Source organism: Canis lupus, chromosome 28 (assembly GCF_048164855.1).
Source record: "Canis lupus baileyi chromosome 28, mCanLup2.hap1, whole genome shotgun sequence".
Lineage (NCBI taxonomy): Eukaryota > Metazoa > Chordata > Mammalia > Carnivora > Canidae > Canis > Canis lupus.
Window position 1 is genome coordinate 35,640,986 of NC_132865.1, and position 23,950 is coordinate 35,664,935.

At 35.3% G+C, this 23,950-nt stretch overlaps 1 protein-coding gene across 1 annotated transcript in view; it reads right to left on the reverse strand.

The window, feature by feature from the left end:
* Positions 1-7,681: 7,681 nt before the first annotated feature.
* Positions 7,682-23,950, reverse strand: part of LOC140620398 (uncharacterized) — a 108,832-nt gene continuing 92,563 nt past the window's right edge. The window contains exons 13-15 of the mRNA XM_072804609.1: positions 22,104-22,281; positions 11,323-11,432; positions 7,682-10,432 (exon numbers count right to left, since the gene is read on the reverse strand). Coding sequence (XP_072660710.1) covers positions 11,338-11,432; positions 22,104-22,281 — 273 coding nt within the window. The 3' untranslated portion in view covers positions 7,682-10,432; positions 11,323-11,337. The remainder of the gene's footprint in view (positions 10,433-11,322; positions 11,433-22,103; positions 22,282-23,950) is intronic.

Genomic DNA, 23,950 nt, shown 5'->3' on the forward strand with positions numbered 1-23,950 from the left:
CCTCTCCACAGAGACCTGGCAGGCCAGAAAGGGCTGGCAGGATATATTCAGGGTCCTAAATGAGAAGAACATGCAACCAAGAATACTTTATCCAGCAAGGCTCTCATTCAAAATGGAAGGAGAGATAAAGAGCTTCCAAGACAGGCAGCAACTAAAAGAATATGTGACCTCCAAACCAGCTCTGCAAGAAATTTTAAGGGGGACTCTTAAAATTCCCCTTTAAGAAGAAGTTCAGTGGAACAGTCCACAAAAACAAAGACTGAATAGATGTCATGATGACACTAACTCCTATCTGTCAATAGTAACTCTGAATGTGAACGGGCTTAATGACCCCATCAAAAGGCGCAGGGTTTCAGACTGGATAAAAAAGCAGGACCCATCTCTTTGCTGTCTACAAGAGACTCATTTTAGACAGAAGGACACCTACAGCCTGAAAATAAAAGGTTGGAGAACCATTTACCATTCGAATGTTCCTCAAAAGAAAGCAGGGGTAGCCATCCTTATATCAGATAAACTAAAATTTACCCCAAAGACTGTAGTGAGAGATGAAGAGGGACACTATATCATACTTAAAGGATCTATTCAACAAGAGGACTTAACAATCCTCAATATATATGCTCCGAATGTGGGAGCTGCCAAATATATAAATCAATTATTAACCAAAGTGAAGACATACTTAGATAATAATACACTTACACTTGGTGACTTCAATCTAGCTCTTTCTATACTCGATAGGTCTTCTAAGCACAACATCTCCAAAGAAACGAGAGCTTTAAATGATACACTGGACCAGATGGATTTCACAGATATCTACAGAACTTTACATCCAAACTCAACTGAATACACATTCTTCTCAAGTGCACATGGAACTTTCTCCAGAATAGACCACATATTGGGTCACAAATCGGGTCTGAACCGATACCAAAAGATTGGGATTGTCCCCTGCATATTCTCAGACCATAATGCCTTGAAATTAGAACTAAATCACAACAAGAAGTTTGGAAGGACCTCAAACACGTGGTGGTTAAGGACCATCCTGCTAAAAGATAAAAGGGTCAACCAGGAAATTAAGGAAGAATTAAAAAGATTCATGGAAACTAATGAGAATGAAGATACAACCATTCAAAATCTTTGGGATGCAGCAAAAGCAGTCCTAAGGGGGAAATACATTGCAATACAAGCATCCATTCAAAAACTGGAAAGAACTCAAATACAAAAGCTAACCTTACACATAAAGGAGCTAGAGAAAAAACAGCAAATAGATCCTACACCCAAGAGAAGAAGGGAGTTAATAAAGATTCGAGCAGAACTCAACGAAATCGAGACCAGAAGAACTGTGGAACAGATCAACAGAACCAGGAGTTGGTTCTTTGAAAGAATTAATAAGATAGATAAACCATTAGCCAGCCTCATTAAAAAGAAGAGAGAGAGAAGACTCAAATTAATAAAATCATGAATGAGAAAGGAGAGATCACTACCAACACCAAGGAAATACAAACGATTTTAAAAACATATTATGAACAGCTATACGCCAATAAATTAGGCAATCTAGAAGAAATGGACGCATTCCTGGAAAGCCACAAACTACCAAAACTGGAACAGGAAGAAATAGAAAATCTGAACAGGCCAATAACCAGGGAGGAAATTGAAGCAGTCATCAAAAACCTCCCAAGACACAAGAGTCCAGGGCCAGATGGCTTCCCAGGGGAATTCTATCAAACGTTTAAAGAAGAAACCATACCTATTCTCCTAAAGCTGTTTGGAAAGATAGAAAGAGATGGAGTACTTCCAAATTCGTTCTATGAAGCCAGCATCACCTTAATTCCAAAGCCAGACAAAGACCCCACCAAAAAGGAGAATTACAGACCAATATCCCTGATGAACATGGATGCAAAAATTCTCAACAAGATACTGGCCAATAGGATCCAACAGCACATTAAGAAAATTATTCACCATGACCAAGTAGGATTTATCCCTGGGACACAAGGCTGGTTCAACACCCGTAAAACAATCAATGTGATTCATCATATCAGCAAGAGAAAAACCAAGAACCATATGATTCTCTCATTGGATGCAGAGAAAGCATTTGACAAAATACAGCATCCATTCCTGATCAAAACTCTTCAGAGTGTAGGGATAGAGGGAACATTCCTCGACATCTTAAAAGCCATCTATGAAAAGCCCACAGCAAATATCATTCTCAATGGGGAAGCACTAGGAGCCTTTCCCCTAAGATCAGGAACAAGACAGGGATGTCCACTCTCACCACTGCTGTTCAACATAGTACTGGAAGTCCTAGCCTCAGCAATCAGACAACAAAAAGACATTAAAGGCATTCAAATTGGCAAAGAAGAAGTCAAACTCTCTCTCTTCGCCGATGACATGATACTCTACATAGAAAACCCAAAAGTCTCCACCCCAAGATTGCTAGAACTCATACAGCAATTCGGTAGCGTGGCAGGATACAAAATCAATGCCCAGAAGTCAGTGGCATTTCTATACACTAACAATGAGACTGAAGAAAGAGAAATTAAGGAGTCCATCCCATTTACAATTGCACCCAAAAGCATAAGATACCTAGGAATAAACCTAACCAAAGATGTAAAGGATCTATACCCTCAAAACTATAGAACACTTCTGAAAGAAATTGAGGAAGACACAAAGAGATGGAAAAATATTCCATGCTCATGGATTGGCAGAATTAATATTGTGAAAATGTCAATGTTACCCAGGGCAATATACACGTTTAATGCAATCCCTATCAAAATACCATGGACTTTCTTCAGAGAGTTAGAACAAATTATTTTAAGATTTGTGTGGAATCAGAAAAGACCCCGAATAGCCAGGGGAATTTTAAAAAAGAAAACCATAGCTGGGGGCATCACAATGCCAGATTTCAGGTTGTACTACGAAGCTGTGGTCATCAAGACAGTGTGGTACTGGCATAAAAACAGACACATAGATCAGTGGAACAGAATAGAGAATCCAGAAGTGGACCCTGAACTTTATGGGCAACTAATATTCGATAAAGGAGGAAAGACTATCCATTGGAAGAAAGACAGTCTCTTCAATAAATGGTGCTGGGAAAATTGGACATCCACATGCAGAAGAATGAAACTAGACCACTCTCTTTCACCATACACAAAGATAAACTCAAAATGGATGAAAGATCTAAATGTGAGACAAGATTCCATCAAACTCCTAGAGAAGAACACAGGCAACACCCTTTTTGAACTCGGCCATAGTGACTTCTTGCAAGATACATCCACGAAGGCAAAAGAAACAAAAGCAAAAATGAACTATTGGGACTTCATCAGGATAAGAAGCTTTTGCACAGCAAAGGATACAGTCAACAAAACTCAAAGACAACCTACAGAATGGGAGAAGATATTTGCAAATGACATATCAGATAAAGGGCTAGTTTCCAAGATCTATAAAGAACTTATTAAACTCAACACCAAAGAAACAAACAATCCAATCATGAAATGGGCAAAAGACATGAAGAGAAATCTCACAGAGGAAGACATAGACATGGCCAACATGCATATGAGAAAATGCTCTGCATCACTTGCCATCAGGGAAATACAAATCAAAACTACAATGAGATACCACCTCACACCAGTGAGAATGGGGAAAATTAACAAGGCAGGAAACAACAAATGTTGGAGAGGATGCGGAGAAAAGGGAACCCTCTTACACTGTTGGTGGGAATGTGAACTGGTGCTGCCACTCTGGAAAACTGTGTGGAGGTTCCTCAAACAGTTAAAAATAGACCTGCCCTACGACCCAGCAATTGCACTGCTGGGGATTTACCCCAAAGATACAAATGCAATGAAACGCCGGGACACCTGCACCCCGATGTTTATAGCAGTAATGGCCACGATAGCCAAACTGTGGAAGGAGCCTCGGTGTCCAACGAAAGATGAATGGATAAAGAAGATGTGGTTTATGTATACAATGGAATATTACTCAGCTATTAGAAATGACAAATACCCACCATTTGCTTCAATGTGGATGGAACTGGAGGGTATTATGCTGAGTGAAGTAAGTCAGTCGGAGAAGGACAAACATTATATGTTCTCATTCATTTGGGGAATATAAATAATAGTGAAAGGGAATATAAGGGAAGGGAGAAGAAATGAGTGGGAAATATCAGAAAGGGAGACAGAACGTAAAGACTGCTAACTCTGGGAAACGAACTAGGGGTGGTAGAAGGGGAGGAGGGCGGGGGGTGGGAGTGAATGGGTGACGGGCACTGGGTGTTATTCTGTATGTTAGTAAATTGAACACCAATAAAAAATAAATTAAAAAAATAAAATAAAATAAAATATTCTAAGCTGAGATAATATTTGATGGTGACTCTGGATTAATCAACAGACTCTTTCACGGTATCCCTGAATAAAATCTACCAGAGTGCAATAACAATGCCTACAACATGTATTCCAAGCCAAGACTACATTAACAGATGCATGGGGTCCACATTAGAGAAATATCATTATTCTAACTGTTCAGACTACATGAAAAGACAGGCTTCTACTTGGAGAATCACACTTTAAAGGAAATATTCATAAAGGTAAAGAATTTAGAGAACATACATTAGGAGGAACTAATAAAAATATATTTCAAATAGAAAAGGATATATTAAAAGGAGGCATGAATTTACTTTTTAGTATATTTATATATAAGAATAATATACTAAGAAGAAATGAGAATATACAAAGAGAAACATAAAGGTTTATTTAGGACAGGCTGTTGACTTTTTATGTGTCAGAAGAGTTTATGAGGGGTAGGTTTTCTGCTCAACTGATTAGAATTACTTAAATGGTAGGGCTTATTTCTGCATCGTTCATGTGAACTTCTACATTGCTTTTGCCAGGTCAAAAGTCCCTCATTCTACATTTATCGTAGAGATAAATGAAAACTTATATGACCTCTACACTGTAACTTACTACAATAGCATGAACACAAAAGAATAAACCTATACTTCAGTCTGGATGCTGAATGCTATTTCTTAATATTTTTAAAAAACCAACTAAGTTCACAACAGGAAGAACAATTAATATAAGCCATTACCTGGTAATTCTAAGAATTATTCTAAAGAAATAATATAAAATACGGATGAGTTTCTATTGCAAGTTATACCTGAAAAAAAAATTGAAAAAATGCCCAATAATAAAAGAGTAGGCAAATATGGTATAGAACATCTATACAATGGATTATTTGTAGCTATTATTTTATAAAAGTAATGTTATGAAAATTCTTATAATGATTACTATAACCTATTAGCTGAAAAGCAGATTACAAAACTGTATGCCCAACATAACCTATATGTGTGTGTGTGTGTGTGTGTGTATGTATCTAAAGCACTTTTTGAAGAGTAATGACATAATTTTAACCTTTCCTTTATGTGTTTTACAATTTTTCTCAGAATAAATTTAATGTGACTGCTTTTAAGGAAGACCTCAACTTGGTAACAGATTTCACATTTTCTTTGAATATTTTTTGTTTGTTTTTTAAAGTGTTGGCATCTAAACAGGTTTAAAGAAAATATATGCTGTGGCTGAGACTTTGACACAGACTAGGCTTTGCCTAGCAACACAATGAGACACCACCAGCAGCTGATTAAGGACTAGTATGGCTGCCACACAGCAATGCTCAAATTCTTGTGGATAGAGCAGGTTCCCCTCAATCTGGAAGAGGTATTTCAAGTACATTCATCTTCCTGTGCCTCAGTTTTCACACTTTAAAGGAAATATTCATAAAGGTAAAGAATTTAGAGAACATATATTAGGAGGAACTATTAAAAATATATTTCAACACATTTCTTCTCCCTTCCCTTATATTCCCTTTCACTATTATTTATATTCCCCAAATGAATGAGAACATATGTTTGTCCTTCTCCGACTGACTTACTTCAATAGAAAAGGATATAGTAAAAAGAGGCATGAAGAATTTACTTTTTAGTATATTTATATATAAGAATAATATACTAAGAAGAATTCTTAGTATATATAAGTAATATATTCTTATATTATGTATAAGAATAATATACTATAATAATATACTATACCTTCATAAATCTATAAGGGGCAACTGAGTGGCACAGTTGGTTAAGTGGCCTACTCCTGGTTTCAGCTTGGGTCATGACATCAGGGTCATGGGATCAAACCCCATGTTGGGCTCCCTGCTTAGCATGGGGTCTGCTTCAGATTCTCTCTTCTTCCTCTACCCCTCCCACTAGTGTTCTCTCTCTAAAATAAATAAATCTTAAAAAAAAAAAGATTAGTCATATGTTGAACATTGTTGAAGCTGGGCAGTGGGTACATGGAAATTCATTATTCTGTGTATATTTGAAATTTACCATAATTTTTAATTTTTTTTGAAAAAAAGTAAAATTTCTTCAAGCCCCAGTTCCCTAAAAAAAATAATATTAAAATTCAAATTAGCCCTAAAGGAAGAGCTTGCAAACTTAATGGCCCTATACCTCTATTTATTTCTACAAAAGCACTATTTATTCTACATGTAGTTTTTAAGTTCTAAATATTTGTCTCTTAATGAGAAAAACATCCACCCACCTTCCTTTCTAATAAACAAGAATTTTGAATACAGAAGACAGGTTTATTTTACCTATGATATCTAATCCCTCAACTATATATATCTTGCCCTATCCTGAAAGTAGACTGACAAACATAATCTCAGGAGCTAATTATTATTTTTGATATCTTTAAAAATACAAAATAATTTTTCTAAAGTATTTTTCAACTAACATATATTTTAATACGAATAGCTAATGTAACCCAAATCTATCTAGCATGACAGCCAAATTGCAATACCAAGGGGAAGGTACTTCTGACAAGAAACAACTTTCAACTACTAGAGATGTTTGAGAGGTAGAAGACAACTAAAGTCAGTCACGATCTAATTACTAATAAATGGGAATCTTCTAGGTAATATTCATATGTGAAGATATTTTTTCCCATCTAAAGTCATGGAAAAACCATTTCTACTACAGAGAAGCAACATTTAAACAAATCATGGAGATTTTGTAGATGGTATTTGTATTAGGGAAGCTTTATCATCTGAATTTCCAGGATTTCATGTCCAAGTCCAAAGTCTGTGTTACGTCAGTGACTTAAACAGCTCATTAACAAATTTAACTCAGTCTCCCTTTCCTCACTTCTTGTCCCAGTCTCCACTCCTACTATATTACCATTAACTACAACAAAGGACCTACAACTATTTAAACTATCCCCCTACCCACCTCCATTCTGGTAACATCAGTTTGTTCTCTATAGTCAAAAGTCTGTTTTTGGTTTTCCTCTCTCTCTTTTATCCCTTTATTCATTTGTTTTGTTTCTTAAATTCCACATATGGATGAAATCATATGGTATTTGTCTTTCTCTAACTAACTTACTTCGCTTAGCATAATACTCTCTAGATCCACCCATGTCATCACAAATGGCAAGGTATCATTCTTTTTGATGGCTGAATAATATTCCATTATACACATAAACACACACTTCTTTTTTAAATTTATTTATAATAAATTTATTTTTTATTGGTGTTCAATTTGCCAACATACAGAATAACACCCAGTGCTCATCCCGTCAAGTGCCCCCCTCAGTGCCCGTCACCCATTCACCCCCACCCCCCGCCCTCCTCCCCTTCCACCACCCCTAGTTCATTTCCCAGAGTTAGGAGTCTTTATGTTCTGTCTCCCTTTCTGATATTTCCCACACATTTCTTCTCCCTTCCTTTATATTCCCTTTCACTATTATTTATATTCCCCAAATGAATGAGAACATACACTGTTTGTCCTTCTCTGACTGAGTTACTTCACTCAGCATAATACCCTCCAGTTCCATCCACGTTGAAGCAAATCACACACCACATCTTTAACCATTCATCAGTCAATGGCTCTTCCCTTGGTTTAGCTATTGTTGATAATGATGTTATAAACACTGGGGTGCAAGTGCCCCTTCAAATCTGTATTTTTGAATTATCTTTTGAATAAATAACTAGCAGTGTAATTGCTGGATCACAGGGTAGTTCTATTTTTAACTTTTTGAGGAACTTCCATACTGTTTTCCAGAGTGGTTGCTCAAGTTTGCATTCCCACCAACAGTCCAAAAGCGTTCCCCTTTCTCCACATCCTTGCCAACACCTATTTTGTGTGTGTGTGTCTTTTAACCGTTCTGATAAGGTATAGGGTTATATCTCATTGTAGTTTGATTTGCATTTCCCTGATGATAAGTGATGCTGATCATCTCTTCATCTATTCATGTCATCTGCCCATTTTTTAATTTTATTATTCATTTTTGGGGTGTTGAGTTTTATATTTTGGATACTAAACCTTTATCAGAGAAGTGCACTTGTTGTGATGAGCACCAGGTGTCATATGGACATGTTGAGTCAATATATTGTATACCCCTGAACCTGATATCATTCTGTTAACTGGAATTTAAATGAAAACTCAGAAGAAGGGTTGCCTGGGTGGCTCAGCAGTTGAGCGTCTGTCTTTGGCTCAAGGCGTGATCCTCGAGTCCCGGGATCGAGTCCCACATTGGGATCCCTGCCTGGAGCCTGCTTCTCCCTCTGCCTGTGTTTCTCATGTGCCTGTGCCTCTCTTTCTGTGTTTCTCATGAATAAATAAATAAAATCTTTAAAAAAAATTAGAGCAAAAAACAAAGGATTTACAAGTCTTTTTATAATTAAAAACTCAAATTTTATTTTGTGTCTAGCATGCCCTCAATGTTTCCCACATCTGTCAGTTTTTAACCTTATTTTTTTCGTGTGATTGATATTTATCTGGCTCACTAGAGTGTAAACTTCAAGAAGTCAGAGACCAAGTCTGTTTTGCCTATCACTGTATTTCCTTACATGACATTTAGTAGGTATGGAATGTATATCTGATAATTTACTATATGAAAGAATGTTTTGAAAAGATTTATATTTACCATGAGGCCTAATTTTATCATTTTCCTTTTCAGCCTCATTCTAAAACCTATACTTTCCAATTCTTAAAAATTTAACAATAATGTAAAAAATGGGGTTAGTATCCAAAACATATAAACAACGGATACAACTTAAGAACAGAAAAACAATCTGATTACAAAATGGAAAGAAGAATAAATAGACTTTTTTTCCTCAAAAAAGAAAATACCAAAATGGCCAACAGGTACATAAAAAGATGCTCAATATCATTAATCATCAGGGAAGCGCAAATCAAGACAAGATCACCTCATACTAGTGAGCATGGCTATCATCAAGAAGACAAGAGATAAATGTTAGTAAGAATATGGAGAAAAGGGAACCTGTGTGCATTACTGGTGAGAATGTTTAGATTGGTAGCACCCCTATGTCAAACAGTATGGAGATTTGTCAAAAAATTAAAAATAGAACTACGATATGACCCAGCAACTCCACTTCTGAGTATATATCCAAAGGAAATGAAAACAGGATACTGAAGAGATGCACTTCCATGTTTATTGCAGCATTATTCATAGTAGCCAAGACATGGAAACAATCTAAGTGCCCATCAACAGATGAATAGATAAAGATGTGAAATACATGAGAAAGAAGGAAATCCTACCATTTGCAACAACATGGATGGACCTTGAGAATGTTATGCTAAGTGAGATAAGTCAGGCAAAGACAAATACTATATGATATCACTTATATGTGGAATCTAATAAAAGCTAAACTTATAAAAACAGAAAGCAAAATGGTGGTTACCAAGGGGTTAGCAGTGGTAACAGAAGAGATGTTTAAGGTACAAACTTACAACTAGTAGGTAAATAAGACCTAAAGATCTAATATACAGTATTGTGATTATAGGTGACAATATTGTATTATAAACATCAAACTTGCTAAGAGACTAGATCTCAATTATTCCCATTACAAAAAAGAAATATAATTATGTGATGTGATAGAGGTGCACTGGTGCATAGTGCATATATTACATACATATTGCATAGCACAATATATAGATAAATCTGTATATGGTACACCTTAAATTTAAAAACATTTAACAATCGTTAACTTTTTAAAGATATTTTTACTAGAATAGACAAATATTCATAGCATATATAGAATATTTCATCTTCAGCATTTTGCTACTCATAAACAAAGTATCTATTTCTAGGAATTTCAGCTAGTATGTTATTTTTAACCAAGTCAAATTTTACTTGAGGTGGCCATCCCAGATTTAGGTGCCATTACTTCCTGACACAGGACTGAGTTTTCCTTCCATGAAAAATTTTAACTAAGCACATGTTTCTCATGAAGTGTGATTTGTCACACTCTTCCACAGAAATATAAAATTGGGCCTGGTCCAATGTAGCAAGAATCAAAAGGCTAATTTCTCTTCCCTCTGGTTGATGTGATCGTATTATAAGGTTGTCAGCATGAGACATCTATTTTCTGTTACTATCTGAAAGAAAAGAGAGCACACCCAATTACTAATTTTCAAAAAGCACTTTTTAAAAAGTAACATTATAATTTTTCTCTCAAAATGTTTTTTTAAATGGTCCAGAGACAGTAGTCCACCGAAAGATCACTAGATTCTGATGTAAAGAATTTGTTAGATATCATTTATTATACTTCCCAGAGATAAAGTAATACATTTAAGAGCAAGAAAATGATCAGACTGAGATAGAAACTAAAAATTCAAACCTCGGAGGCCTACAGTATTTTATTCATGCCTCAGTTTCTATATCAGAGAAACAGATTATTTCATTACTTATACTTTAGTGAGAATTTGCTGTTATTCTTAAAAAATTATTCATAAAATATTTTGCACATGATAGTCCAATAAGGTATCATAATTTAATAATTTCTTCTTACTGAGTCATTGTTCTAGAGTGAACATTGAATTCAAGATCAAGAAATAAACACATTTTAATACATATGCATTCTTTTTTTAATATTTATTTATTTATTTGAGAGAGAGCGAGAGCAATCACATGAGCATGAGTGTGGGGTGGGGCAGAGGGGGAGGAAGAGAGAATCTCAAGCAGACTCCCTGCTGAGCACAGAGCCCCTCACCCAGCTGGATCTCATGACACTGAGATCATGACTTGAGCTGAAATCAAGAGTTGGATGCTCAACCAACTGAGCCACCCAGGTACCCTTATATATGTACCCTTATATATTCTTTGTGATATAAAACCAAAGCATAAAAAAGCAAGATAACAACTTAAAAGCAAATTCATGTGCGATAATATACCCTATATTTTAAAAATAACTTGATGTTCTTCCTGGGGTGGCCACAAAGAAGCAATACAGACAAACCAAAAGAAAGGGGGAAAAACTGTTGCTTACTTGCAACTGAAGATTCTAGTAGAGTTTCTTGCTGGTTTTTTGACTCATGGATTTTTTTTCCTCCTGTTGGCTGGGTGTTGCTGACATACCCATCGGGTTTTCTCTGCCAACTGAAATTAAGATTTTAAAAGATGCCATCCTCTCAAAATCATTCGTTTCTTCTCAGAAAATTCACCATATGTTCAGCTATGCAAGTTTAAGTTTTGCTATTGTCTTCATTTCAATGCCTAGTCAAATCTTTTCACTCTGCATTACACAGTTACCAGAAAATGACTTTTTATTCTTAGCAGCCGGCTGAGCATGAATGGTATTCCTATAAAATCTATTCACTGCTTTGTAAATCCAAGCAATAATTTAATACCACAGTATGAATCAAGTAACTTATTCAAGATGTTTTTCTTACAGATTCTAAACAGAAACTCCTTTGATAATCTGGTACTTTGCCTTCCTCAGAAGGGGAAATGGACTAAATCATCACTCAAACATTTTATGTTACCTTACTGAAATACAAAAATCAAAGAAATATACATATACATATAAATGAAGAAAGCATTAGCTATTTTACTGCCTTTTATTTAGAAGCAAGTGTTTTGGTATTTTGTTCAGGAATAGATTTCTCCAGCCTACCTATAATGTTTCCAATTTTACAGCATATGCTCACAAGTGCTATTTGTGTTTAGGATTTCAAAGTATAAGTTGTTTGTGTTTCATTCTTAGAGTTCAGCCATAGTTAGAAATCTCATCAGCAACAAAAAATTATATAGATGTCTGATTCCCCACAGTAAATAATATCAGCTACTTCTTAATACTGTAGTTGCAGTCAATAATTTAAGATGACTCATAAAATATACGTTAGCATGAGAAGGCATAATGATCTCATCAGTATGTTAACAGAAAACAGCAACACTTAATCATATGGAGTGATGGCACTGACTATACAACACTGATGTCTAAAGAATTGCTCATGATCATATTGCCATATATATCCTTATAAGTATTTGATATTAATTTCAGACAATAATAATCTTTTAAATACCAAACTCTGTAAAACGTAAGTTTTCCTACATGGTTTATTTATAAAGCAATGCTTAAGACACTGGAGATGATGTTAATAAAGAGACTTTAAAATGTTTTTTAAAAGATCATAAATAATTAGAAATATATCCACTGAGAGTATATGAAGACTTAAAGAGGAAAGAATAAAAAAAGATTCCTAAATATAATTCAGCATCCATTTTATTACAGTACATTAAGGGACACATAATTAAGGGACTAAATTATTTACAAATAATGTAGAAATCCAGGATTTACAAAAAGAAAATAAACTGTCTCCCAGGCACTGCCATAAGCATAAGAATAAATCAATGCATGACACATGGCTTTGACATTGATGAGGTTACAGCCCAGAGGGAGGACATATAAACAATGACCTCTGGTATATATTGATGAATTCTATAACATACGCATGCACAGGGTGCCTAGCACAGAAAGGACTGCACAACAGAGCCAGCCTAAGCGGTCTGTAAAATGGGAATAAGCATTTCTTATCTCTCTATCCTCCCACACTGGCTTTTCAAGATTTTACCTCATTCTGAAAAATGAATGTCAAATATTTTTATAAACATAATAGTTGTCTTAATAGTAGGAAATTTAGGACCTGGAAGACATTTTCTGGAAAGGTCATCCCAGATGTATCTGTTCTTCTGTAAAGGATATTGCCTATCTTGGCCTTTGAGCCATGTGGGTCACAGCTGGAGGTCCAAAATCTAAACACCAAATGGTCATCCAGTGGATTCACAGCCTACTCTGAATTGGAGTAACTCCTACCAGTGTGCTCTCTTTGTCTCAGTTTCACAATTTAAAAAGGAAAGTGAAAATTTATCAAACAGTATAAAATAAAACCTATGATAAAGGTGAACAGAATTGTCTAGCTGGTACTGAATGACTAATTGGTTCACTTCAGATAGCATCTCATTATATCCAAAAGCTTAGTAGTATCAAGATCAACCAGACAGAAAGGCTATATAACTACAAAAAGTTAACTTGTAAAAAACTTTTGGCTTATTGAATATGGGCTATTTAAAAGGTAAAATAAATTAAAACACAATAGTTATGTGCCATGCTGTTATGGCATATATATTTAAATCCATGAAATCTATTTTATTATCTAAAATATACTTTTGTCATATTTTTCTTTTTTTTGTCATATTTTTCTACATAAGATCATAATGTACATATTCAGGATCTGATGAACTGGGTATATGACAGTATTTCATTTATATTCTAAAACTAGAATGATCTTAGCAGACTAGTATGAAGTGAAAAATTAATTTTCCAAACATACTTTAATAAAAACTTCCAAAGGACTTGAACCTGAAAGAAATTCCTCTTATTATAGTAAAAATGTAACATCTGACCTATTTTCAGTCCTGGATTATTTTCAGGTTACAGATACCTGAGCCTCATGGTTTGTATAAGAAGGTGACTAATGCCATGAAACTAGGAATTTGAGCAAAAGGAGGCAAACTTTAAGCACAATTTGAGCAAGAAGAGACAAACATTAAGTACAATTTAAGTCTCAGTTATGATATTTATAAAACTTGAATATGCTCACTGTTACCTCAATGCTCTAAAAAAGAGTACAATAAAATTAGTGGAAAGTCACAAGTTATATTGATCCAACATTATTTAAATAATATCAAGCACACTGTATTGTTATTATATGGAATTATAAGAGTGGGCTTATTATCTGGAACAATGGGAACGAACAGAGCAGAGCTTCCAAATACCCATTGAGAACCTCCTCTATGGGCTCAGTATAATAACTGATCATGTATAACCACATGAAACCAGATCTCACACCTTCTCCTACATACAGGGTTCATAGTACTGTGAATGTAAGATTCATGAATAAGGGAATAAAGAAGTTTAAAGGTTTTGCTACACAAGCAATTTCAGCTAAATAGTAGTAGGAACAATGACTTTTATTATAAATTTTTAAGACACTATTAATTAAAACAAATTATAAAGAAACCAAGTCACAGAGAAGTTAAATGATTTGTCCAACATGATTATAAGAGGGAATGAGAAGATTATCTCCTCCAGGAATCTAGCAATTCTATTTAAGTTATAAAAGATATACCATGATGAATTGGAGCAGAAATTAATGAAACTGAAAAGAGGAAAATAGAGAAAATCAATGTACCAGAAACTGATTCTTCAAAAAGATAAATAAAATTAATAAGTCTCTAGTCAAGCTAAGAAAAATAAGATGAAAGGACACAAATTACTAACATTAGAAATGAAAGAGAGGACATCACTACAGATCCTATGGACATTAAAAAGATATAAAGGAACACTATCAACAACTCTACGCTCTCAAATTTGATAACCTAGATAAAAATGGACCAATTCCTTGAAAGACACAATTTGCCAAAACTCACGCAAAGAAGAAATAGACAAAATGAATAGTCTTAAAAGGAAACTGAATCAACATTAAATAATCTTCTAAAACACACAGTACTTGGCCCAAATGGGTTCCCTGGTGAACTGCACACCAAAAAATTAAGGGATAAATTATACCAATTCTTTACAATCTCTTTCAGAGGATAGAAAAAGAGGGACTATTTCCTAATTCATTCTATGAGGTCAGTATTGCCCCTAATACCAAAAACCAAACAGACATCACAAGAAAAAACTATAGACCAATGATGAACATAGAACAATGATAAACATAGACTCACTGATCCTCAACAAAATATTAGCAAATTGAATCCAACAATCTGTAAAAAGATTAATATAACAAGACCCAGCAGCGTTTACCTCAGGTATGTGAGGCTAGTTCAACATTCAAAGATCAATTAATATAAGGATTGTTAGGTCAGTGAAAATATTCTTTAGATACCATATTTTTTATATTTTTTATTGGAGTTCAATTTGCCTACATATAGTATAACACCCAGTGTTCATCCTGTCAAGTGCCCCCCTCGGTGCCCATCACCCAGTCACCCCAACACCCTACCTACCTCCCCTTCCCCTACCCCTTGTTCATTTCCCAAAGTTAGGAGTCTCTCATGTTCTGTCACCCTCTCTATTTCCCACTCATTTTCTCTCCTTTACCCTTTAATCCCTTTCACTATTTTTCATATTCTCCAAATGAATGAAACTATATAATGTTTGTCCTTCTCCAATTGACTTACTTCACTTTAGATACCATACTGATGGATAAATTGCCATTATACATATGTCCAGACCCACAAAATATGCAATTCTAAGAATGAACCAAAATGTTAACTACAAACTCTGAATAATTATGTGTCAATGTAGGTTCATCAATTGTAAAAATATACCATCCAGTAGGGAATGTTGATGGGGAAGGCTATGCATGTGTGGGGCAGGAGATATATGGGAAATCTCTATACCTTCCCCTTAATTTTTCTGTGAACCTTAAACTGTTTTTTAAAGAAGTCTTTAAAACAATTGTGTTGAAAAAAAATTCACCATGAGGAACTCACTTTCTTTAATAATCATAAACACAAATACTTGCATAGTACTTACTGAGTACTATACTCAGTAAGTATATGAGGCACTATTATAAGTATCTTATATATTATATATTAACTCCTGTAATTCACACACCAGCACTGATTTAAGGAACCCTTCATTCTTATTTTACAGAGAATGGACATTTGATACAAGTGCTATCAGAGCACACAGCTAGCAAGAGGCCTAACCAGGATGTAAATAAGTGGTCTCAACCTATGAGTGAAATACCCTGCTGTACTTTCAAACCTCTAGCTGTTTGGTGAGTAAACCCAGTCAACAAGATTGTGTCATCACATGCAGGGCCTCCATGTGATTGTGAGCCTTGCCAGACCAATCAGTGTGTAAAGAAACTTATATCAAGCTCAGGTGCTTCTAAGGAGGCCAGGGCCATACACTCAGAGGTACGTGCCTGGGGACAAAGGTAACTTCCCCACAGAAAGATCTCTGCTGAAGTCTTCTGAAATGCAACTTTACTGTGCTCTTCCTACAATCATCTCTTCCCCTATCCAAGTCCCTTTATTTTTTTTTTAATTTTTATTTATTTATGATAGTCACACACGGAGAGAGAGAGAGAGAGAGAGGCAGAGACATAGGCAGAGGGAGAAGCAGGCTCCATGCACCGGGAGCCCGACGTGGGATTCGATCCCGGGTCTCCAGGACTGTGCCCTGAGCCAAAGGCAGGCGCCAAACCACTGTGCCAATCAGAGATCCCCCAAGTCCCTTTATTCATATGGATGCCTAACAATTTCCATTCTACCTTCCTGAAAACTATGAAGAAAAGTTAATGTTGTTTAAAAAAAACAAAAAACAAAACAAAACAAAAAAACCTATGAAGCCAGGCTGCTCTATATCTGTAATGAAATACAAACAACTGAAAACTCTCAACAGTTTTAAGGGATATTTGTTTTTATTCTTGGTATAGGGTAGGCTCAACCCATCATATATAATATTTAGACCAGATTCTAAAAACAATGAAGTGATCTGGGGAACTATTATAAACTTTAAAGTAAATATTCTGCTGTTCTTCACAAAACTCTAAGATAGAGAGTTCTTAACACTTTCTAAGTCATTGTTCCCTTGAAAACTAAAGGTCATGAGCTTCCCACTTCAACTGCACACTTGTGTATATTTGCCCACAATTTACTCAAAATATGTTTACTCAATTTCAAAAGGCTTGCTGATTCACACTAAAAGTTCTTACTGTAATGCAATGCTTTTACTCTCATTTACAGATGACAAAACAGAGATTCAGATGTTAATTAATTTAATTTGAAACATACTACTAGCACATGAAAATAAAACCCAAACATTCCTGACATGTACTCTCATTCATTTTATGCTACACAATTCATTGGTTCAAAAACCTATCCTGAGCCAGGTACTATACTGTATCCAGGGGATATAATGGGAATCAACATTACTGTTTGGTACTCAATGATCAGGAAAGCTTCAACAAATTACACAAGATAACTTCTAACTCAGTTGACAGGAGGGAACTTAGGGGAGTATTTCAAGTCCATGCTAGTCATTAGAAGGCCAATGTTAACAGACAAAGCTTCAAAAATGTTTGGGTTATATTTTCTCAACTTAACATCACATAGAATGTTAAGTGCTTATAGACATCATACAAGACCATAAGAACTCCAAACTTACTGAAAAATCCATTTTGTGGCTTTTTTTCACTGTTATGAGAAATAACAGGACCCAATAATCTATTAGTTTTCTGATCAATATCTGGTTCAAGAGTTTCACATACCTTAAATGGAAAGATGTGGAAGCAAAGTGTCAACACGTTTAGATAGCTCAAAGAAGCCCTACTTTTTGGCAAGACATTTTCATATGTTTGAGTAAGAGAGACCTATTCTTTCTTTCCTCCTGTGTTTCCTTTGCTTTCATACAGAACATTTCATTTCCAACACTTCTGGTCACCAAATGTGTAGGAGCTTTAGCCACAACAAACAGTTCTGCAACACCAGCTGAATGTCCTAAAATTTAATTCAATTCTGACACTATCTACCTAGAGATAGCATCAGATCCCACAGGTTAAGGACTCAGTTCCAAAAGACCATCTCCCTCTTCAGATGCTAATCCCAAGTCCAGGTAGTTAACTGCACTTCTGATCAATCAGCTATAAATTGAAGATTGCCACAACCCCCTCCTCAAGTTCAGTTAATTTGCTGGAGTGGCTCACAGAACTCAAGAAAACACTTATTTATGTTTGCCAGTTTATTAAAGGATATGACAGGGCACCTGAGTGTCTCAGTGGTTGAACATCTGCCTTTAGCTCAGGTCATGATCCTGGTGTCCCCACAGGGAGTCTGCTTCTCCCTCTACCTAGGTGTCTGCCTCTCTCTGTGTGTCTCTCATGAATAAATAAAATCTTAAAAAAAAAATAAGGGATATGACAAAGCATATCAATAATTGTCAGATGAAAAGATACACAGGGTGAGGTCTAGAAGGGCCCTGAGTGCGGGCACTTCTGTCCCCATTGAGCTGGGTACCTCATCCTCCCAGTATGTAAATGTGTTCCCAAATCCCATACTATGGGGATTTTACAGAGGCTTCCTCACATAGGTATGATCAAATTTTAACTCCACATCCAGCTTCTCTCCTGTCTTTGAAGGCTGTAGAGATGGAGTTAAAAATACCAAGCTTTGAATCATAGCTGGGTCTTTCTGGTGACCAGCTTGCATCCAGGAGCCTTTCAGGGCCCACCCAGAGTCACTGCATTAGGGGGGAAAAAAAAGATGCTTCTTGGTCAACCTGGGTGTCTACTGCAGCAGGGAGAGAGAACTACTAGGCAAAACTTCAGGATCAACTTTTTCCAAGATTCTAAGAATACTAACAGGTAACATATAGAACATACTTCCTCAAGATAACCTGAACCCTGAAAATGTCAGCCAAAGCCACAAAAGGTCAGCTGACTTGCAGTAATGTTCCAAGGATTCTTGCTTGAAAGCCATATCAGCAAGTATCTTCATACATATTATTACCACTTCCTACAAAATGGGTTCTCTGCCTTTAATTCTATTAATTGCTTCTTCCTGCAGAATCCATGAGTGACAGAATCTTACCCCTCACTTGTCCATGTCACTATCCAGGTACTTGAATTCTCATACAATGACAAGATATATAATGAGCCATACATAATGTACTGAGCTAAAATATCACATCAAGCAAAGTGGTGTTGTAGTCATTTTTACAGATTGAAAATAGTCAGTGAGCAGGTACAGAGCTAAGAATTTTAAGTTTCCTTTTAATTTGAAAGTCTGTAGTCCCTTGGAATAAGCCTTTAAGGAGTAGCAATCTCTACAGAGCTGAGGCCTATAGCTTTAGAGTATGTTCGAAAATCGTCCCATTCATTGTTTTTAAGTGAAAGAGATATTTACAATGAGTATCTAGTATTCACTTGGAACTTACTTCCATAATCTAACAAACAAAAATCCATGAGTATCTTCATGGTTTAATCCAGATGGGAACACTCATTCATCACAGGAATTTGCATCTAACAAGGACAATTTACAAGACCTCATATTGACAAATGATAGCCCAAAGTCAGGGCAAGAGGTAAGAAGTCTATTGTTATTGAAATTGAGGGAACATTTTCACTTCTGGTAATTTATGCTATGAAAAAATTTCAGATCAGTGCAAAAATATGTATGTACATGAATGATCATCCCAACACTGTTTATAATAACAAAAAAACAATAAAATAGCCAACATTAAGGGATTAGTTAAATAATTTGTAGTAAATGCATTAATAAAACTCACTTGAAAATATGATGTAAATCTATGAGAGCTGATGAAAACCATTTAAGTAAAAAAGCATATAAGACTTGTATTTTGTTGTTGCTGTTTTTAATTTTTTGTTGTTGTTGTATTTTTTTTAAAGATTTTATTCATTTATTCATGAGAAATGCAGAAAGGGAGAGACAGAGACCTAGGCAGAGGGAGAAGCAGGCTCCCTGCAGGGAGCCTGATGTGGGACTGGATCCCAGGACTCCAGGATCACACCCTGGGCAGAAGCCAGACGCTAAACCGCTGAGTCACCCAGGCGTCCCTAATATTGTTTTTTATATGTATCTAGGCCTGAAGCCCTATTTTTTTTTGCTAAAAATATACTTTTAGTATACTTAAAGGTGGATAAATATATACAACACACTTTCATAGAAAAAAAATCATGCGGGAATCCCTGGATGGCTCAGCGGTTTAGTGCCTGCCTTCGGCCCACAGTGTGGTCCTGGAGTCCAGGGATCGAGTCCCACATCAGGCTCTCTGCATGGAGCCTCTTTCTCTGCCTATGTCTCTGCTTCTCTCATGAATAATAAAAATCTTTAAAAAAAAGAAAAGAAAAAAATCAAACATTTTTTTTTGTATAATATAAATGATAAAGGGGAAAAAAGTTACATGAACAGATTACAGACATCTATCAATCTAGCAATGGGCGACTTAGTCTCAGCCCTACTGGCTGTAAGCTTTTAAAGTTAATTCACAATCACTGAAGATACTCAATTCTTTTTTCAAACACATTATCAAATAATAAAAGTGAAGTTTAAAAAGACCATAAGAAATAATTTATCTATTTTCCAAAGTGAGATCAGATGATAGAATCCATGTTTGTCAGTGTCTGGCATAAAATAACTGCCTACAAATGTCAGATATTAGTACTGAAACAAGAACTTTCATATACACTTACTTGCTTGATCCCTATCAACTCTACTGGGGAGATAAGGAAGGCATTACTGTTACACCCAGTTATACAGACACAGAAACCAAAGCTCTCTGATGTTAGTTGCTTAACTAACATCATATAGCTAATAAATAGAGAAGAAAACTCAAATCATCTACACTCTAGTAACAGAACTACACTGTAACGCCTGTAAAAGAAGAATGGAAGTGTCCATTAGTACTAATACCTTAGGTTGATAAACACGGCCTTTTATTATTTCTTTTTTATGTATTGCCACAAATTATTTTCTCTCCTACTCTTCTTTTTTCTAGTTATTGTTATCTCTGCTTTCTCATCTTTTCTCCACTGCTCCTTCCTTTGTATTCTCCTTTCTTCCTGTGCTTTTCCAGCATGGCTGCTGTCCCCTGACAGCTATTTCTCACTGCTTTTTCTTCTACTCCACCCTGTATCTTCCTTTCTCTCAAGTCATCTGTTTCCCTGTAGTGCGCCGGAGACAGATGGCATGCCCATTTTGTTGAGTAGGAGTGCCACTCTGTGCCAGTCTGTGGAAAAACAGAGGGTGGAGGGAGTGGTGGTATGGATGGCAGTAAGATAAGGTGTGCTAGTCCAACAATTTGCAAAATTTTAAATATAGCAACTAAAGGCTGAGTAGGGATTGAGACAGATAGCACAGAGAACAGGGCCAGATATATCATCATGTTAAATCAAGCTCTTATTTAAACTATCTTCAGTAGGAGTATATATATGTAGGACAATGTATATATGAATATATGTAATGATATATATATGTACTATATATATACATATACATATAGTACAGGTAGACTTTGATAAGCAAAGAGAAGTTAAGTAAGAGTCAGACTGACTAAGAAAGTCATCTAGATTTTGATTAAGCTAAAGTTCATGGGATTACATCAGGCAAAAATTAGATAGCAAACTAAATTTGCAGATAATTTAAGAACACAATGGAGTTACCTCATTAAGCTTTGTATTCAAGCAAGTACATTCCAAGCTTAAATTGTTTAAATAAAGTCTTAAAATCTTCACTGCAATTTGCTAGAGGATCTGATCTTAAATATGAAAGAAACCAGTTTCAAAATATTCATATTTCTATCCTATGCTTACACTTTTTTTTTCCAAATCCTATTTTTAATTCTAATCCCATCTGTAATGATCTTTTTTCTATCTCACTTTATATTGTGAGCATTAAAAATTAATAGCAATTAAACAAAATATTTCTAATAATCCCACCACACTACATAGGGAGATATCATTAAGTAACAAAATACAAACTTGTAACACACACAGATACAAATGTACAAACTTCAAAACTATCAAGGAGCTTAATATAGTAAAAATTCTATACCTAACATAAACATTCGAAAATTTGAGATAAATGATCTTCATAATCTTTTTCACTGCTTCTTGAATAACAAAAACAACAAAGGCTAGTAGCAGAGATTTGCTAAGTAAAAACATGATGAAATTATCAGACATAAAGGCATCCAAAGCAAACCAAAATGGAAGTATTTCAAAGTAAACATACATTTGATGACTTGTGGATAGAAGAAAACATTCCCATTCTTAGTATAAATAATTGGTTTTGTCTGTCCATCTGGCTGAAGTCCAACAAACAGTCCAGGGCTTTTTATGGATTCCAGGCTTATAGATGCATTTTCCAAGTTCTTCTTAATTTTAAAATGACAGTCAGTATCTCCTATACCCTGTGATCAATATAATATGATTTCATAAATATAAGCAAACACCAAAGGGCAGAATTTAAAACCAGTCACTTCACAAGAATATAATTTTGTTTCATTTTCAAATTTTCATGACAAATACAGAACCTTTTTACATGTATTGTACCATGTGCTTCACTCTGTTCCATAAGATTCAGAAATACAAACCATGTATTTGGCTGAGGCAAGGGTGTATGCCCTGGACAAAAGGCACTGAGTAACAAAGAAGCTTCAACTGAGGAGAGTGAAGTGTATTATTTCATTTCAGAGTTACTAACCTCTGGTGAAAAGAATACTAAAATGTGAAATTTTCCTTTTGAAAAATACTCTTATATAATGAAAAAGAGGGTAATTCTCATTCTAAATCCATTTACATTTAAACATAAACCAATTTTCTGTGCTATTCTGCATTTTTCTGAATTGAGGGTTTTTTTTAAAGATTTATTTATTTATTTATTTGAGAGAGAAAGTGTGTGTGTACAAGAGAGTGGGAGGCAGAGAAAGAGGGAGAAGCTGACTTCCTGGTGACCAGGGAGCCAGACACACAGGGCTCATCTCAGGACCCAGAGATTATGACCTAAGCTGAAGGCAGATGCTTAACTAATTGAGCCACCAAGGCACCCCTCTGAATTGAATTTTTACCGGTAAAAATTTCACATAATTCACATAAATTACTCAAAGACTGTAACAAAACATGCAAGAATTGGTGCCTATGCATAATCTACATACCCTTCAGATCATCAGAACCCTCTCTGCTTTTAAAGGTCTGTATCATCTAATATTAGAAAATAATTCACCTTTTTCACCGTTTAGTGCTTTAAAAAGTTTTCTTATAAGATTGGGTTCTAAAAAATAAGTTTGTGAAAATGAATTAAAATTTTCAATGCAATTTTTTTGTTAAAAGATAGTTACATTATGATCTCTAACCTCAAATGTGAGCTTCTTTTAGGCGAGAACCGAGTGTCTGTTATCTGTTTCTCTCTCAGAGTATCAATATGAATTTTCTGTTCTTGTTATGGGTAAAAAATAAAACTCTGGCTTTGATTTGTTCATAGCAAAGTAGAGCATATAACCATACAACAATAATAATAATAATAATAATAATAATAATAATAATAATAATAAAGGTCAATAGGATAGAGAGGGACTCCTCGGGTTTAGAGAGAAAAAAAGGACTATACTCAGGAGAATCAGGAAGGGCTTCTTGGAAAAGGTGAAGTTAAGTGTTAAATACGAACTAGGCTAAGTAAAGAGGGGTGGGAGGTAAGAAATCTTAAGCACAGGGCAGCATGAACAAAGGGTAAGAGGCAATAAGTAGTATAGTATATATATAAACAAGCTTGATGTTCTTGAGCAACAGAGAGAGGAAGGTGAATCCAGAAAGGTAGTATCAGTTTGCATGCAACATAGAAAGTCTAGTCTTACTTTAGACCATGGGAGCCACTGAAAGATTTTAATCAGAGGAGTGATAGAGATAGATCTTAAATTATCTTCAGATAATTTTTCATGCCCCTCTAATATTATCTGCCCAGTTACAAAATTCTCTGCAATTTTCTAGCCATGATTAATAGAATCTTAATTCTCACCTGTCTCCAAGTGTGCACCCTGGGGCTCCCTTTAATTATTATTTCTTAGAATTTTTATTTTCCAACAG